This window comes from Phacochoerus africanus, chromosome 1, assembly GCF_016906955.1.
Source record: "Phacochoerus africanus isolate WHEZ1 chromosome 1, ROS_Pafr_v1, whole genome shotgun sequence".
In the NCBI taxonomy this organism is placed as follows: domain Eukaryota; kingdom Metazoa; phylum Chordata; class Mammalia; order Artiodactyla; family Suidae; genus Phacochoerus; species Phacochoerus africanus.
This window is the reverse complement of record NC_062544.1, coordinates 157,570,339-157,588,366: the sequence shown is the minus strand read 5'-3', so window position 1 is coordinate 157,588,366 and position 18,028 is coordinate 157,570,339. Positions and strand designations below refer to the sequence as shown.

Sequence of the window (18,028 nt, the reverse complement as noted above, 5' to 3'; positions counted from 1 at the left end):
AACATCTCCTTTAATCCTCAATAATTCCTGAAGGAATTTAAAGGATAGGGTGTATCATTTAAATATTATTTAGGAGTTCCCGTCGTGGTACAGTGGTTAACGAATCCAACTAGAAACCATGAGGTTGTGGGTTCGATCCCTGGCCTTGCTCAGTGGGTTAAGGATCCGGCGTTGCCGTGAGCTGTGGTGTAGGTTGCAGACGCGGCTCAGACCCCGCGTTGCTGTGGCTCTGGCATAGGCCGGTGGCTACAGCTCCGATTCAACCCCTAGCCTGGGAATCTCCGTATGCCGCGAGAGCGGTCCAAGAAATAGCAAAAAGACCAAAAAAATAAATAAATATTATTTAAAAGCAAAAAACTGAAGCCTAAGCAGATTAAGTTCTTTGCCTTAAAAGCTTATTATCTCACCTTTACAGGAAAAAAAAATTAATTGCTGGGGAAAAAAAGGGAAACAAGACACAAAAACGTGTTTTCTTTCTAGTTTTGATTTTTTAGATTTCTACCACCAAAAAAATGAGATTTATGGTCCAAAAATATCATTTGAGTTTGGGTTTTTAATAAAGCAAATAATTTTACATTAAGGCACAAATGAAATCCTTCTAGAACTTATTAAACTTGGCCATTTCAAGTTATTATTAAAACTTAGATTCCCAGGTTTCATGACTGCACAAGGCATATGGACAGGTGCGACTGGCTCGGCAATAATCAGCTCCTGGTTTATCTTCTCTTGATTCATTTACAAGGGAATATTTGCATGTTTCCTCCAAGGGCGCTGTACCTTCTTGCTGGCCAAGACATCCAGGTCACAGCAGATTCGGGCCCGGGTAGAGGAAGGCTGGATGATGTCATCCACAAACCCTGGTGAAGCACAGAAAAGGAAGTAGATCATCTGTATCCCCAGATGCTGCCACCCCCCAATCTTGTGCTCAGTCTGGGCACCACCTTCAAGAACCAACAGGGTGAAGAGGGCCCGCCAGAGGTCCTAAAAATGTCCTTGACCCCAGGAGGCCTCCTCTGACGGGTTCCAAACTTCTGGTCTAGCAACTTCGGCAAGAAAAGGAAAATATCGGAGTTCCCGTTGTGGCACAGTGGTTAACGAATCTGACTAGGAACCATGAGGTTGCGGGTTCGGTCCCTGCCCTTGCTCAGTGGGTTAACGATCCAGCGTTGCCGTGAGCTGTGGTGTAGGTTGCAGACGCGGCTCGGAACCCACGTTGCTGTGGCTCTGGCGTAGGGTGGTGGCTATGGCTCCGATTAGACCCCTAGCCTGGGAACCTCCATATGCTACAGAAGCGGCCCAAGAAATAGCAAAAAATAAATAAATAAATAAATAAAAAGAAAAGGAAAATATCACACTCACACACACACATAAGACGATTTCAGTATGAAAAAAAATTAGGAAAATGCACTTTTATTTTTTAAAGATCACAACAACAATTCCTCCCACCCTGTTCGTAACTCCCTCTGTGATGTCACTTTGCTCCTCCTCCCATCAAGAGGTGGACTGTACTTCTTCACCTGGCCTTGGAACTTGCCTTGGCCAATAGAATGTGGCAAAAGTAACACTGCAACTTCCAAACCTAGCCTCAAGGCAGCCTGCAGTTTCCCCTCTCACCCTCTTGCTGCCCTCAGGACACCACATAGAGCAGTGTGGACCAGCCTCCCTACAAATAAGAATCATGTGGAGAGAGAGCCCAGCCGAGAGCCAGCACCAGCCATGTGAGTGAGGCCATCCTGGACTATCCAGCCCCAGTCAGGCCACCAGATAACACAGCTGCATGACTGATCCCAGAAAAAAACCAGCAGAAGAACCACCCAGCTCAGCTCAGACCAAAATGCTGACCCTCAGAACCATGAGGGAAAAAGGAAAGCAAAAAAAGGTGACAGTTTCAAGTCACTTTGTTTTGGGGCTAAAAAAAATTTATAAGCTGTGCCCACGGCATGCAGAAGTTCCCAGAGCAAGGACTGAACCTGTGCCACAGCAGTGACAATGCTGGCTCCTTAACCCGCTGCTCCACCAGGGAATTCCCACGAGGTGACTAGAACAACACTAAGAAATTTAGCCATTTCAGCAGTGCTGTTTTGATCCTGGTTACAAAGCAGCCTGCACAGACTCCTTTGTCCTTAAGTGATGACTGCCCAGGGATTAGTCCACCCTCTCCAGTCACCAGATTCAACTGGAAGGGCAAAGGCAGACTTTCTAGAGTGAAATAAGAAGCAAGTGATCCAACAAATGAACAGAGCCCCCCTCCCCACCACAGCCCCTACCTCTCACAGCTGCAGGAAAAGGGTTGGCAAACTTCTCAATGTACTCTGCCTGCGCGGCCTCCACATTCTCGTGCCCTTTGAAGATGATCTCCACGGCACCCTGTCACGAGAGGAGTCAGTGAATGTCCCTGGAGGCCCCAACTGGGGCAGGCCTCCCTCATTTGTCTTGGTAAATCAAAGTATCTGGGAGGAGTTCCCGTCGTGGCTCAGTGGAAATGAACCCAACTGGTATCCATGAGGACGTGGGTTCAATACCTGGCCCCAGTGAGTGGGTTAAGGATCTTGTACTGCTGTGAGCTGTGGTGTAGGCCGCAGATGCAGCTGGGATCTCACAGCATTCCTGTGGCGCAGGCTGGCAGCTGCAGCTCCAATTTGACCCCTAACCTGGGAACCTTCATATGCCATTTGTGAGGCCCTAGAAAAAGCAAAAAAAAAAAAAAAAGTGGAGTGAAGTGCCCACCTCCAGGTGCCCCGGAGTTACCTGGTTCAACCTCAACAGCTATTTTGAAGCAGGAAAGGAGGAGGGAGTAGGATAAGCAACAGTTCCCAAGAGTCACCAGGGTAAGGACTAGAGTCCAGCCTCTACAGGCTAATAAAAAGCAGGAGCTCTGGGGCCCTCGCTGGGAGATGGGATGGGTTGGGGGAAACATCCAGTCCACCCAAAGGCTAGTTCAGCTGACTCAGCCATTCCTTTTTTTTTGGCCACACCCATGGCATGTGAAAGTTCCTGGACCAGGGATCAAACCTACGCCACAGCAGTGAGAACAATGGATCCTCAAACCACTGAGCCACCAGGAAACCCTCCCCTCTCCTCCTTCTTACATCTCACAGCCCCTCCCACCTGGGCACAAAGATGCCAGCACGTGCCTGAGAGAGCGTGAGACAGGAGGCAAGCTGTCCTTGGCCCAGAGTAGGGCGTGCCAGGGTCTAGACCCGAACTCCCTGAAGTTGATCCCAGGGGCCCTGGCCCCTCTCCAACATTTCCCTGGACCCGGGAAAGGGAAAGCTAGAGGGCTCACCTTTGCTCCCATGACGGCAATCTCTGCTGTGGGCCAGGCGTAGTTGGTGTCACCACAAAGGTGCTTGGAGCTCATGACATCATAGGCTCCACCATAGGCCTAGAACAGTCCCAAATGCTAAATGTTAAGAGCCTGAGTCAAGCAGATCACATCCCTATAAGACCCCAGGAAGCCAAGTGAAATGAGGACAAAAAGCAAGAACTGCCCTCTTGAGCTCCTGAAGGCCCAGGTCCATGAGGAGCAACAAGGGCACCGCACACAGGCCTTTCACAGGTACATTCATTGATCCTCCTGGCTTTTTCCCACTGTGGCTTTCAGTCCCAAGATGCCCATTGACATCTCTGCAGGGCATGTCCACAAGGCTAGAGATGCTGTCAGGACAGCTTTTTAAGGGGAGCAAGCCCTGCTGAAACTCCCAGCCAGACCTCCAACCACGGTGCTGGTGCTGGGAGTGAGCGGCCTCGGCCTGCGGCCTGAGTTCCTCACCTTCCTGGTGATGACTGTGATTTTGGGCACAGTTGCCTCGGCGAACGCATAGAGCAGCTTGGCGCCATGCCGGATGATGCCCCCGTATTCCTGCGCTGTGCCTAGGTCACAAGGAAGAGGTACTGACTACCCACCAAAGTCCTCACGAGGTCTGCCTGCCACTCGCAGCCGTGAGGTCTTCCCCTCTCCCCAGCTTCCAGACACCCAGAATATGGAGAAGTCACAAATCCTGGGGCAATTCTGCAAGATCTCCAAAGAAAGTGGGAGCCTCGCTGGGGAAAACCATCTCTCCTGGGCCCACCTCTGTCAATGACTTACCAGGCAAAAAGCCAGGGACATCAACGAAAGTGATGAGTGGAATGTTAAATGCATCACAGAATCGGACAAAACGAGCCCCTTTCACAGATGAATTAATATCCAAGCATCCTAGAAAGACAAAGACCATCCATGCTGAGTCTCTGGGCAATTCCCAGTTCCCCCCCACCCTGGGAATATGCCCTCAGCAACCATTCAGAGCTGATTTCTGCAGAGGTACCCAAGATTCCTCCTCAGAGAACAATAAGGGATCCACACACTCAGGAAAAAACAGAGGAGACAGAAGAAACCACCACCAACTGGCCCAGAGTGGCCTCAGCCCTCAGGGCCTGGGGTCTCTCGCAATGTAGGCAGCAGTCTCTGTCTTACAATTGAAGGGCTGCTCCCCTGATGCACAGCCTGCCTCGCCTCTGGAGCCAGGAGTGGGAGGTGTGTGGTTAGACAGTCCCTGAGGCCTGGAATCAGATTCTGGCTCCACCCATTACAGCTACATGTTGGAGAATTACTTTCTGAGCCACAATTCTCTACCTGAAAAGTAGGGATGTCACTCCCTCCTACCACAGTTAAAAAGATCAAAGGAGATGCTGCCCATAAAATGGCACAAAATAAGAGCCCAGTTACTAGCAAACACCCTCTCCTAGAACAGTGTTCACAGTATTCTATGAGGCTAGCATTACCCTCGTACCAAAACAAGATAAGGACATTACAAGAAAATGCAGACCAAAATCCCTCATAAACATTTATGCAAAAAGTGCTAAGATATTACCAAGTCAAATACAGCAATATATCAAAACATTGCCGCATCATGACCAAGAACAGTTTAACTAAGAATTCAGAGTTGATCTAACGTATGAAAAGTAGTAAAAATTTTTTTGTTGTCTTTCGTCCTCTTAGGGCCGCACCCCCGGCATATGGAGGTTCCCAGGCTAGGGGTCTAATTGGAGCTACAGCCGCCAGCCTACACCAGAGCCACAGCAACGCGGGATCTGAGCCACGTCTGCAACCTATACCACAGTTCATGGCAATGCCGGATCCTCAACCCACTGAGCGAGGCCAGGAATCGAACTGGCAACCTCATGGTTCCTAGTAGGGTTCGTTAACCACTAAGCCATGACGGGAACTCCCAAAAGTAGTAAAATTATTAAAGGAGAAAAACTGTATGGTCATCTCAAAAAATAGAAAGAGCTGAGAAAACATTCATAATTAAAAACTAGCAGTAAACTAGGAGAACAATGGAACTTCCACTAGCTGACTAAGAGTTTCTACAGGAGTTCCCTTGTGGCACAGAGGTTAAGGATCCAGCATTATCAGTACAGTGGCTCCGGTTACTGCAGTGGTGTGGGTTCAAACCCTGGCACAGGAACTTCTGCATGCTGCAGGCAAGGCAACAACAACAACAAAAAAAGCATCTATAAAAAAACGTATATACTCATGGATTAGAAGAATAAATCCCCAGGTTAATCTATACCAGTGCTGTCCAAAAGAACTTTCTATGATGATGGCAATGTTCTCTAGCTATTTGTCAGCACAGTAGCCACTACTCACATGTGGATACTGAGTACTTGGAATATGACTGGTAAACATGAGAGACTAGGTTTCTACTTGTATTTAATCTTAATTATTTCTCCTATTTAAATTATTTTAGATTTTAAGTTTAATGGCTGGCATACTGGCAAATCCATATTTTCAAGAAATTCCTATCAAAATCACAGGAAATTCTTTGGTAGAAACTGATAAGCAGATGCTAAAATTCACCCAAAAAAGAATAAGAGTTCCCATCGTGGCGCTGCAGAAATGAATCCAACTGGGAACCATGAGGTTGCGGGTTTGATTCCTGGCCTTGCTCAGTGGGTTAAGGATTCAGCATTGCTGTGGCTGTGGTGCAGGCTGGCAGCTGTAGCTCCAATTTGACCCCTGGCCTGGGAACCTCCATATGCCATGGGTGCAGCCCTAGAAAGACAAAAAAAAAAAAAAAAAGACTGAATAGTCAAAACAGTACTAAAAGGGGAGTGGGGGGCAAAATCAGAAAATTCACTTGAAGACTCTCAAAGGAGGCTTTCTCTTTTTTAGAGAGGACAAATCCTTGTTGTGGAGGTTTGACTTCTGCGTGTAGGATATGCAGCAGCATCTCTGGCCTCTACTCACTAGATGCCAGGAGCACCCCTCCACCCCTCATCTCCACTGGGACAACCAAAACTATTTCCAACACAACCAAATGTTCCCAGGATACTGAAATTGCCCCTGGTAGGGAATCACCAAGAAGTATAAAGCTAGAGTAAACAAGGTAGTATGCAAAGGTACAAAGATAAGCAAAAACAATGAGACAGGATAGACTGTGAAGAACTGGATGCATACAACTGATTTTAGACCAGGCACCAAAGTAATTCAATGTGGCAACAAGTCTCTTTAACAAATGGTGAAGGAACAACTAAATATCCACATGGGAAAAAAAATGGAAGTAGACTCTTGTTTCACTCTATGATGTACACACAAAAATTAACAGACCTTCACATAACCTACAATGTTCAATAAGATAATACAGGACTATCTTTAAACCTTGTAGTTGGCAAAAAACTTCTTGAATAGGACACAAAAAGCTCTAAGCAGAAGTAAAAACACTGCTAAATGGGACATTACCAATCTTTTTAAATAATGTGAGTCAAAGAGACACCAAAAATTAAAGGAATAAACATGTCATGGACCATGAAAAAAAGTATTTTTAAATGCACATACCTGAAAAAGACTCAAAACAAGAATATATATATATATATATACATATATATTTTTTTTAGGGCTGTACCTGCACCATATGGAAGTTCCCAGGCTAGGGGTCAAAATGGAGAAGCAGCTACCAGTCTACACCACAGCTCACAGCAATGCCAGATCCTTAACCCACTGAGTAAGGCCAGGGATCAAACTCCCATCTTCATGGATACTAGTCAGGTTCATAACCCACTGAGCCACAACAGGAACTCCAGAATCAACAACTTTAAAAAATTCAAAAAATAATAATAAGAGATAAAACTTCCTTCTTGCAAAATGCATTATCTGAGATGACAGAAATGTCCTGTATCTTATTTTGAATGGTGATTACAAGGTTGTATAAACTGTCAAGTTTACAAAACCCATCCAAATGAGCTCAGAAAAAGCTGTGCATTTTATTGTGTGTAAATGACAACACAATAAGAGAAAAATGTTTTATATATCTCCCCTCTCTCTCTATTCAAATCTATGTTAAAGACCTGAAATAAAGAATGTACGCAAAAATTCCCAACATTTTAGCCAGTTGAACCCAGTAACACATAAAAAAGATCGTACACCATGACCAAGTGGGATTCATCCCAAGTTCACAAGGATGGTTCAACATATGCAAATCAATCAGTGTCACATACCACATTAACAAAAAGTCAAAAACCACATGATCATATCAATAGATGCGGAAAAAGCATTGGACAAAATCCAATAGGCATTCATGATAAAAACTCTTACCAAAGTGGGTATACCAAAGTGGGTATATCTTAACATAATAAGCAATTTATGACAAACCTACAGCCAATATAATACTCAACAGGGAAAAGCTGAAAGACTCCTCACTAAAATATGGAACAAGACAAGGATGCCCATTCTCACCACTTTTATACAACATAGCACTGGAAGCCTAGCCACAGCAGTCAGACCAACAAAAGAAATAAAAGGTATCCAAATTGAAAGAGAAGCAGCAAAATTGTCACTCTATGCAGATAACATGATACTAGATAAAGAAAACCCTAAGGACTCCACACACAAACTACTCGAACTGATCAATGAATTCAGGAAAGCAGCAGGATACAAGATTAACAGTCAGAAATTGGTGGCATTTCTGTTTACTAGCAATGAAATATTAGAAAAGGAATATAAAAATACAATACCTTTTAAAATTGCACCCCCAAAAATTAAATACCTGGGAATAAACCTGACCAAGGAGGTAAAAGACTAATATGCTGAGAACTATAAAACATTAATCAAGGAAATTAAAGAGGATTCAAAGAAATGGAAAGATATTCCATGGTCCTGGGTTGGAAAAATTAGTATCGTTAAAATGGTCATACTACCCAAAGCAATCTACACATTCAATACAATCTCTATCAAATTACCCATGACATTTTTCATAGAACTGAAGCAATCCAAAAATGTATATGGAAGCATAAAAGATTCAGAATTGCCAAAGCAATCCTGAGGAACAAAAACCAAGCAGAAGGCATAACTCTCCTAGACTCCAGACAATATTACAAAGCTCCAGTAATCAAGACAGTGTGGTACAGGTACAAAAACAGACATACAGACCAATGGAACAGCGAGCCCAGAAATAAACCCTGACACCTACTATCCATTAATCTTCAACAAAGGAGGCAAGAATATAAATTGGGGAAAAGAGTCTCTTCAGCAAGTGGTGCTGGGAAAACGGGAGAGCCACATGCAAATCAATGAAACTGGAACACATCCTCATACGATGCACAAAAATAAACTCAAAATGGCTTAAAGACTTAAATGTAAGACAAGACACCATCAAACTCCTAGAAGAGAACAGAGGCAAAACATTCTTTGACATCAACCGTACAAATGCTATCTTAGGTCAGTCTCCCAAAGCAGTAGATATAAAAACAAAAATAAACCAATGGGACCTAATTGAAATTACAAGCCTTTGCACAGCAAACAACTAAAACAAACAAACAAAGACAACATATGGAATGGGAGAGAATAGTTGGAAGTGATACACCCAACAAAGGATTAATTTCCAAAATACACGAACTCATACAACTCAACAGAAGAAAACAAACCCAATCCATTTCTCCCAAATAAAACAAACAGACGGCCAACAGGCCCATGAAAAACTGCTCAACATCTCTAGTTATTAGAGAAATGCAAATCAAAACTACAATGAGGTACCACCTTACACCAGTCACAATGTCCATCATTAATAAGACCACAAATAACAAATGCTGGAGAGGGTATGGAGAAAAGGGAACCCTCCTACACTGTTGATAGAAATATAAACTGGTACAGCCACTATAGAAAAACAGTATGGAGGTTCCTCAGAAAACTAAATATAGAACTACCCTATGACCCAGCAATCTCACTCCTGAGCATATATCCGGACAAAACTTTCATTGAGAAAGATACATACACCCCTATGTTCATTGCAGCACTATTCACAATAGCCAAGACATGGAAACAACCTAAATGTCCATCGACAGACAAATGGATTAAGAAGATATGGTACATATGCACAATGAAATACCACTCAACCATAAGAAGAATGAAATAATGCTATTAGCAGCAACGTGGATCCAACTATAGATTAACATACTAAGTGAAGTTAGTCAAAAAGAGAAGGACAAATACCATATGATATCACTTACACATGAAATCTAAAATATGGCACAGATGAACTTATTCTACAAAACAGAAACAGACTCATGGGCATGCAGAACAGACTCGTGGATGCCAAGGGAGAGGTGGGAGGGAGTGGGATGAACTTAGAGTTTGGGGTCAGCAGACGCAAACTATTACATTTAGAATGGGTAAGCAATGAGATCCTGCTGTACAGCACAGGGAACTATATCCATCACTTGTGATAGAAGATGATGGAAGAGAATATGAGAAAAGAAATGTACATATATGTATTACCAGGTCACTTTGCTGTACAGCAGAAGTTGACAGAACATTACAAACCAACTACAATAAAAAAATTTTTGTAAAAGAAAGTGAGTGATGAGTCCTGGGATGAAGACAATTCTAAATGAAGAAACTGCAAAAAGTACAAAGAGGGTAGAATAAAAATCAAAATGAAGAAAAATATGAGCAATGACAATGAAAATAAGATAAAATCACTGCAGAAGTGAACAGTTGGAAATACAAAACCGTGGCCCTGAGCAGCCAAGAGTGGGTCCCAGGTCCAGGACTCAGCCTCATCATCTTAGGCCCCAATCCTAGGCCTGTAGGGTGACTGCCCCCAGCTAATTCCTACAAGGAAGAAATGAGAATCAGAACAGAAGGCTCCTGAGACTCTGAAGCTGCCTTTTAGACACTCCCTAAACATCGCAAAAAATTGCCAAGTCAAGAAAAAGGGAAGGAGTTCCCGTCGTGGCGCAGTGGTTAACGAATCCGACTAGGAACCATGAGGTTGCGGGTTCGGTCCCTGCCCTTGCTCAGTGGGTTAACGATCAGGCGTTACCGTAAGCTGTGGTGTAGGTTGCAGACGCGGCTCGGATCCCGCGTTGCTATGGCTCTGGCATAGGCCGGTGGCTACAGCTCCGATTCAACCCCTAGCCTGGGAACCTCCATATGCCGCGGGCGTGGCCCAAAGAAATAGCAAAAAGACAAAAAAAAAAAGAAAGAAAGAAAGAAAAAGGGAAGCCGAGGAAACAGAATACAGCCAAGTATTTAGATTCTAGCCAGGGCTGGGGCGGGCACCTGGGATGCACATTCTAGGTATTTGTAAGTTTCCAGAATGAGCCAAGCAGTGTCTTAAAAAGGGAACTTGGGAGTTCCCTTATGTAGCAACAAAGATCTGGCGTTGTCACAGCAGTGGTCAGGGTTACTATTGTGGCATGGGTTTTGATCCCCAGCCTGGGAACGTCCACATAGTGCAGCCAAAAAAGGGGGAGGGTGATGCCTGTGAAAGTGCACCCATGCTGGAAGGTGCCAGAAGCTGCAATTATAGTCGAGGAACAAGAAATATTTTTGAGCAGACACAGGAAATCATGAGAGGTCCATGTCAGGGACAGACACAGCAAAGAGGAGGCACTAAAGAGACACATGAACAGCTGAGAAGTTACTGTAGGAACAAAATATGCACTTTCAGTATCTGTAAATCCCTAACTTTAAACACTACTTCTAAACGACAAAACGGTGGAACAGGCAGCTAGCTCCAAGAACCCATCCTCAAACAGAAACATCAAAACACAAGCAGAAACTGTCAGAACCAACTTTGTCAAAAATCGGGAACAGGCAAAAGTTGCAACAATTAAGTAAAAGCTGAAATCAGGAAAAGGCAACTTAGAAACTGTAGAAAAGCTTTGTAGTGTTTTGAATTACACTTGTCTTCCATCGTTTCTGGTTCTATAGGAAGCAAAGCAGACCTCAGTCACAAACAACATGTAGGTCTGTTATAACTTGTCTGGGAATTACATGAAAGACAAATACAAAGCTTTCATCTCTTCACCAAAATCAGAACTCACCCATGCAAGAAAAGTGGCAGGCATTGCTCAAAAACGCTGTAAGGCAAAAGAACCACCTACAGACATCTGGGGCAAAAGATCATGGTTAAGATCACCTAAGCCCTGAGAAGAAAAAAATAGGGAGTGAGGGGGTTTGGAGGGGAAATTACAGCACTCAAGAGCACCTGTGTATACAAAGACTTCGTTTTTTTTTTTCTGCTTTTTAGTGCCACTCCTGTGAGACATGGAGGTTCTGAGGCGAGGGGTCTAATCAGGGCTGTAGCTGCTGGCCTGCACCACAGCCATGGCAAGGCAGGATCTGAGCCGTGTCTGCAACCTACACCATAGCTCATGGCGACACCAGATCCTTAACCCACTGAGCAAAGCCAGGGATTGAACCTGAGGCCTCAAGGATGCTAGTCAGATTCATTAACCTCTGAGCCACGATGAGAACTCCCAAAGGACTTCAGAAAGACAGGTATGCCTAGAGTCAGATGCATGCTCAGAAAGGACCTGAGAAAGGAAATTAGAAAACACCTTGAGATGAATGAAAATGAAAATATAACATTACAAAACAAAAGACTTGAGAAGATCTTAGGCTTTAACCTTGAGCTAATCTCTAAACTCAATTTAAGTCTGGATAAGTATTGAAGGAGAGCTTCAGTACAGACCCAATTTGCAAAGACCAGAAGGTGCTTGCTTTTTTTTTTTTTTTTTTGTCTTTTTGCTATTTCTTGGGCCTCTCCCGTGGCATATGGAGGTTCCCAGGCTAGGGGTCATATCGGAGCTGTAGCCACTGGCCTACGCCACAGCCACAGCAACGCGGGATCTGAGCTGCGTCTGTGACCTACACCACAGCTCACGGCAACGCCAGATCTTTAACCCACTGAGCAAGGGCAGGGACCGAACCCACAACCTCATGGTTCCTAGTGGGATTCGTTAACCATTGCGCCACGATGGGAACTCCAGGTGTTTTCTTATCTGTCTGTTTTAGCACCTGGTGTTCAAGGTAATCTCTGTCAAAATACTAGCTGGACACAAGCTAACAAATACAACAAGGAATATAGCCTCTGCAAAAATAGTGGGGAAAAGTCACTGGACAAATGGACTATACATCATGCAACAATCAAAAACAAAAACTCTGCAAAAAGATAATATGATTTCCAGAATCACCACATTGTGATATTTAAATATTCAGTTTTCAGCAAAAAATAACAAAGCATACAAAGAGTAAAGTACAGCCATTCAAATGAACAAAATATATTAAAAGAACCCATCTCTGAGGAAACCCAGACAATGATCTTACTAAACAAAAACTTTAATAAAACAACTGTCTTAAATATGCTCAAAGAGGTAAAGGAAACCATGAAGAACTAAAAATCAGGACAACAATGTATAAACAAAATGAGATTATCAATAAGAGATAGAGAAGATAAAAAGGAACCAAACAAATTCTAGGGCTGAGACGTACAATAGTTGAAAAGGAAAATTTACTACAGGGGTTCAACAACAGACTGAACAGACAGGAAGAAGGATCAGGAAACTTGAAAATAAGAAAACTTAAATTACCCAGTCTGAGGAGCAGAAAGAAAAGAAAAAAATGAAGTGAATAGAGACTTAAGAACCTATGGATATCATCGTAGCATCATCTGCATATATAGCATGGCAATACCAGAAGGAAGAAAGGGGGTGAGGGAGCGACAGAGAGATTATCTGAAGAAAGAATATCCAAAAACTTCTCAAATTTGGGATAAGATGTGAAGCTACAAATCCCAGAAACTATAAGGATAAACACATACACACCCACACTGAGACACATTATATTCAAATTATCAAAAGAAAAAGACAGAATCTTAAAAGTAGCAAGAGAGAAGTGACACATCACAAAGATCTTCAATAAGATGACCTATTGATTTCTTAACAGAAACTATGGAGGCCAGAAGACAATGGGATAAATATTTAAAGTGCTGACAGTTTTTCTAATCTTAGTTCTACTTTTAATTTTTTGAGAAACCTCCATACAGTTTTCCATGGTGATTGTGTCAATTTACATTCCCATGAACAGTGTATGAGGGATCCATTTTCTCCATATCCTCACCAACATTTGCTATTTGTGTTCTTTTTGATGAAAGTCTTTCTGCCAGGTGTGAAGTAATATTTCACTGAGGTTTTGATTTGTATTTCCCTGACAGGTGGCAATGTTGAGCATCTTTTTGTGTGCCTGTTGGCCATGTGCATTTCTTCTTTGGAAAAATATTTATTCATTCAGTTCTTCTGCCCCAGTAATTCCATTGCTGGATATATATCAGGGGAAAAAAAAAAAAACAAAAACACTAATTTTAAAAGATACATGCAAAAAAAGATACTTGTACTCCAATGTTCATTGCAGCATCATTTCCAATTGCCAAGATATGAAAACAACCTAAGTGTCCATCAAAAGATGAATGGATAAAGATTTGATATTTGAATACAATGGAACACTACTCAGCCATAAAAAGAATGAAACTGTGCCTTTTGCAGCAACATGGATGGATTTGAAGGGCACTATGATAAGTGAAATAAGTCAGAGAAAGACAAATATTGTATCTCATCACTTATTCATGGAATATAATGGGAAGAATGGAGAAGGGCAGGGTAGGGGTAGGAGAGCAAGAGGTACAAATGGCTAGTTATATATAAAATAAGATACAAATCCCACAGAATGGGAGAAAAATACTTGCAAATGAAGCACCTGACAAAGGATTCATCTCCAAAATATACAAACACCTCCTACAGCTCAATATAAAAAAAAAATCAAAAATGGGCAGAAGATCTAAACAGTCAATTCTCCAAAGACAAACGAATGGCCAAAAAACACATGAAAAGATGTTCAGCATCACTCATTATTAGAGAAATGTAAATCAAAACCACTATAAGGTACCACCTTACACCAGCCAGAATGGCCATCATCCAAAAGTCTACAAATAAGTTCTGGAGAGGGTGTTGAGAAAAAGAAAACCCATTACACTGTTGGTGGGATTAAAAATTGGTGCAACCACTCTGGAAAACAGTATGGAGGTTCCTCAGAAAACTAAACATAGAACTACCATTTGATCTAGCAATCCCACTCCTAGGCATCTATCCAGAGAAAACCACAACTCGAAAAGACAAATGTACTCCAATGTTCACTGCAGCACTATTTGCAATAGCCAAGACAGGGAAACAACCTAAATGTTCATCGACAGAGGAGTGGATCAAGAAGATGTGGTCCATACACACAATGGAATATTACTCAGCCACTAAAACGAACGAAATAACAGCATTTTTAGCAACATGGGTGGACCTAGAAATTATCATGCTAAGTGAAGTCAATCAGACAATGAGATCAAATGCTCTCTCTTACACATGGAATCTGAAAAAAGGACACAATTAACTTCTTTACAGAACAGATCCTGACTCACAAACTTTGAAAAACTTATTGTTTCCAAAGAAGAGAGGTTGGGGGGTGGGGGCATGCTGGCGATTTGGGATGGAAATGTTATATCATTATACAATTATAAATATAATAAATTCATTGAGTAATATAAAAAAAATAAGATACAAAGATATACTGTACATCGTGGAGAATATAGCCATTATTTTATAATAACTATAAATGAAATATAATCTTTAAATTTTTTGAATCACTATATTTTACACCCGTAACTTATGTCATATTATACAGCAACTATACTTCAATAAAAAAATTTTAAATAAAAAAATAAAGTGCTGAAAGAATAAAACTCAAGCACAACTCTATACTTAGCAAAATGTCCTTCAAAAATGAGGGGAAAAATAAGACATTTCCAGATAAATAAAAGCTGAGGAACAATGATTAAGGTAGCCCACCAGGTTGAAATGAAAGAATACTAGACTTCTGGATTAAGATGGCAGAATAGAAGGACTGGAGCTCAACTTCTCTCCCAAAAACAACAAAATTCACAACTAAAGGCTGAGCCCAAATGGACTGGAAACTTTAAAAAAGATACCATACTTCAGAAGAAAAAGAAGAGGCCACATCAAGAGATAGGAGGGGCGATTTTGCAATATAAGCAACCCTATACCTCCCAGGTAGGAAGTTCCACAGGCTGGAAACTAACTGGTTCACAGAGACTCACCTACAGGAGTGAGAGTTCTGAGACACACATCAAACCCTCACATGCTGGGATCTGGCACTGGGAGAAAGAGCCCCTGGAGCATCTGGCATTGAAGGGCAGTGGGGCTTGTGCACAGGAGCTCCACAGGACTGGGGGAAATGGAGACCCCATTCTTAAAAGGCACACACGGACTTTCATGTGCACTGGGTCCCAGGGCAGAGCGAGGGCTCCATAGGAATCTGGGTCAAACCTGACTGAAGTTCTTGGAGGACATCCTGGGAAAACAGAGGTGAATGTGGCTTGTTGTGAGGAAGGGACATTGAAGGCAAAGCTCTCGGGATTATTCAGCAGCTGCCTTTCTCTGAAGGTGGCCATTTTGGGAAAATCTGGCCCCACCCATCAGTCAGCACTGAGAAGCCCCAGGGCAAACAACAACCCAGGTGGGATCACAGCCCCACCCCTCAGTAAACAGGCTACCTAAAGACCTCTCAGGCACACAGATGCCTCTAATCCCATCCAGAGAGACTATGCCCCAGCCACCAGAGGGATTAGAATCAGCTCCACCTACCCGTGAGCAGGCATCAGCCCCTCTCCTCAGGAATCCTACAGCAAGCCCCCACACCAACTTCAGCTACAAAAGGGCAGACACCAGAAGTAAGAGAGGCTACAACTCTACTATCTGTAAAAAAGTCACCACACCAAAAACCTATAAAAATGAAAAGACAGAGAACTATAACTCAGATGAGGGAGAAAGGAAAAACCCCAGAAAATCAGCTAAGTGATCAGGAGATTCTCAGCTTCCAGGAAAAAGACTTTTTAGACTGTTGATGCTGAAGATGATGCAAGACATTGGAGATAAACTGGAGGCAAAGATGGATAACTTACAGGAAACACTGTAAAGAGATACAAGAGATACAAGATATAAAACTTAAACAAGAAGAGATGCAAAATACAATAACTGAAATAAAAAATTTACTAGAAGCAGCCAAAAGCAGAATGATACAGGACGCAGAAGAACGAATAAGTAAGACGGAGGACAGATTAGTGGAAATTACGGATGCGGAACAAAAAAGATTGAAAACAAATGAAGAGAGTCTCAGAGAACTCTGGGACAACATTAAACGCACCAACATCCATATTATAGGGGTGCCAGAAGGAGAAGAGAGAGAAGAGGGGACAGAAAAAATATTCCAAGAGATAATAGCCAAAAACTTCCCTAACATGGGAAAGGAACCACTCACTCAAATCCAGGAAGTACAATGAGTACCGTATAAAATAAACCCAAGAAGGAACACCCCGAGACGCATATTAATCAAACTGACCAAAATTAAAGACAAAGAGAAAATACTGAAAACAGCTAGGGAAAAGAAACATAACATACAAGGGAACCCCAATAAGGTTAGCAGCAGGTTTTTCATCAGAAACCCTGCAGGCCAGAAGGGATGAAAGGAAAAAACCTCCAACCAAGATTACTCTACCCAGCAAGGCTCTCATTCAGATTTGAAGAAGAAATCAAAACCTTCACAGATAAGCAAAAGCTGAGAGAATTCAGCAACACTAAACCAGCCTTACAACAAATACTAAAGGAACTTCTCTAGGCAGAAAAGACAAGACAGCAACAGGAAACAAAAATTCCACAAATGACAAGGACCACCAGTAAAGGAACATATACAGTAAAGATATGAAATCATCCATGCACAATTATACCACCAAAATCAGAAATCATAAGAAGAGGTGGTACAAATGCAGGATAATGGAGACGAACTTGCAATTAAGAGAACAACTTAAAACAATCTCATATACATATAGACTCTTATATCAAAACTTTAGAATAACTGCAAACCAAAAATCTACACTTGATACACAAACAAGGAATCTCTGGAGAATAAATATATCTCATAGTAAATAATTGCGTAATCCATCATGAAGAGGGTCATTTGACATCATTCTTGGAATGCTCAAGTCTCCTTAGATCTGATTCTGATTGTAAGGTCTATAATGTCTTGTTTATGACATCACCTAGAATGGTATAATGTCTTTATTGAAGAATCAATAAGATGTAACAAATTGTGAGGACATATTTATATAGTTACACTGTTTTTTAACCAATTTATGCATTTTATATTTTACTTATTTTCAGAGGGTGTATTATTTTTGTTATTCTTACCAGTTAAGTTATTCTTTTTATTATGCTTTATAAAATATTTAATAGTATATAAGGCTTTCTTCTTTACAAATTTTAGTTGCATAATATACACGATTTTAATATAATGCTAATATTTAAAGAAAAATTGAAATGTAATAGATAATACTAAATAGTAAGGATGAAAGCCACATGCAAAAACACTGATATAAACCCAAGCCTTATATCTTCCACAAAAATTAACTCAAAATGGATCCACAAACCTAAATATAAAACACATAACTATAAAATTCCTAGAAATAACATAGAAAAAATATAGGTTATCTTGGGGGTGGCAGTAACTTTTTAGATACACTACTTTCAAAGGCATGATCCATGAAAGAAATAATTAGTTAAGCTGTACTTCACTGAAATTAAGAAGTTCTGCTCTGTGAAAGATACTATCTAGAGAATAAGTAGACAACCACAGAATGGGAGAAAATAT

At 41.8% G+C, this 18,028-nt stretch overlaps 1 protein-coding gene across 1 annotated transcript in view; it reads right to left on the bottom strand.

Moving 5' to 3' along the window:
• Positions 1 to 533: 533 nt before the first annotated feature.
• Positions 534 to 18,028, bottom strand: part of PCCB (propionyl-CoA carboxylase subunit beta) — a 98,815-nt gene continuing 81,320 nt past the window's right edge. The window contains exons 11-15 of the mRNA XM_047782988.1: positions 4,091 to 4,198; positions 3,773 to 3,873; positions 3,287 to 3,385; positions 2,268 to 2,367; positions 534 to 857 (exon numbers count right to left, since the gene is read on the bottom strand). Of these exons, the coding sequence (XP_047638944.1) occupies positions 736 to 857; positions 2,268 to 2,367; positions 3,287 to 3,385; positions 3,773 to 3,873; positions 4,091 to 4,198 (530 nt within the window). The 3' untranslated portion in view covers positions 534 to 735. The remainder of the gene's footprint in view (positions 858 to 2,267; positions 2,368 to 3,286; positions 3,386 to 3,772; positions 3,874 to 4,090; positions 4,199 to 18,028) is intronic.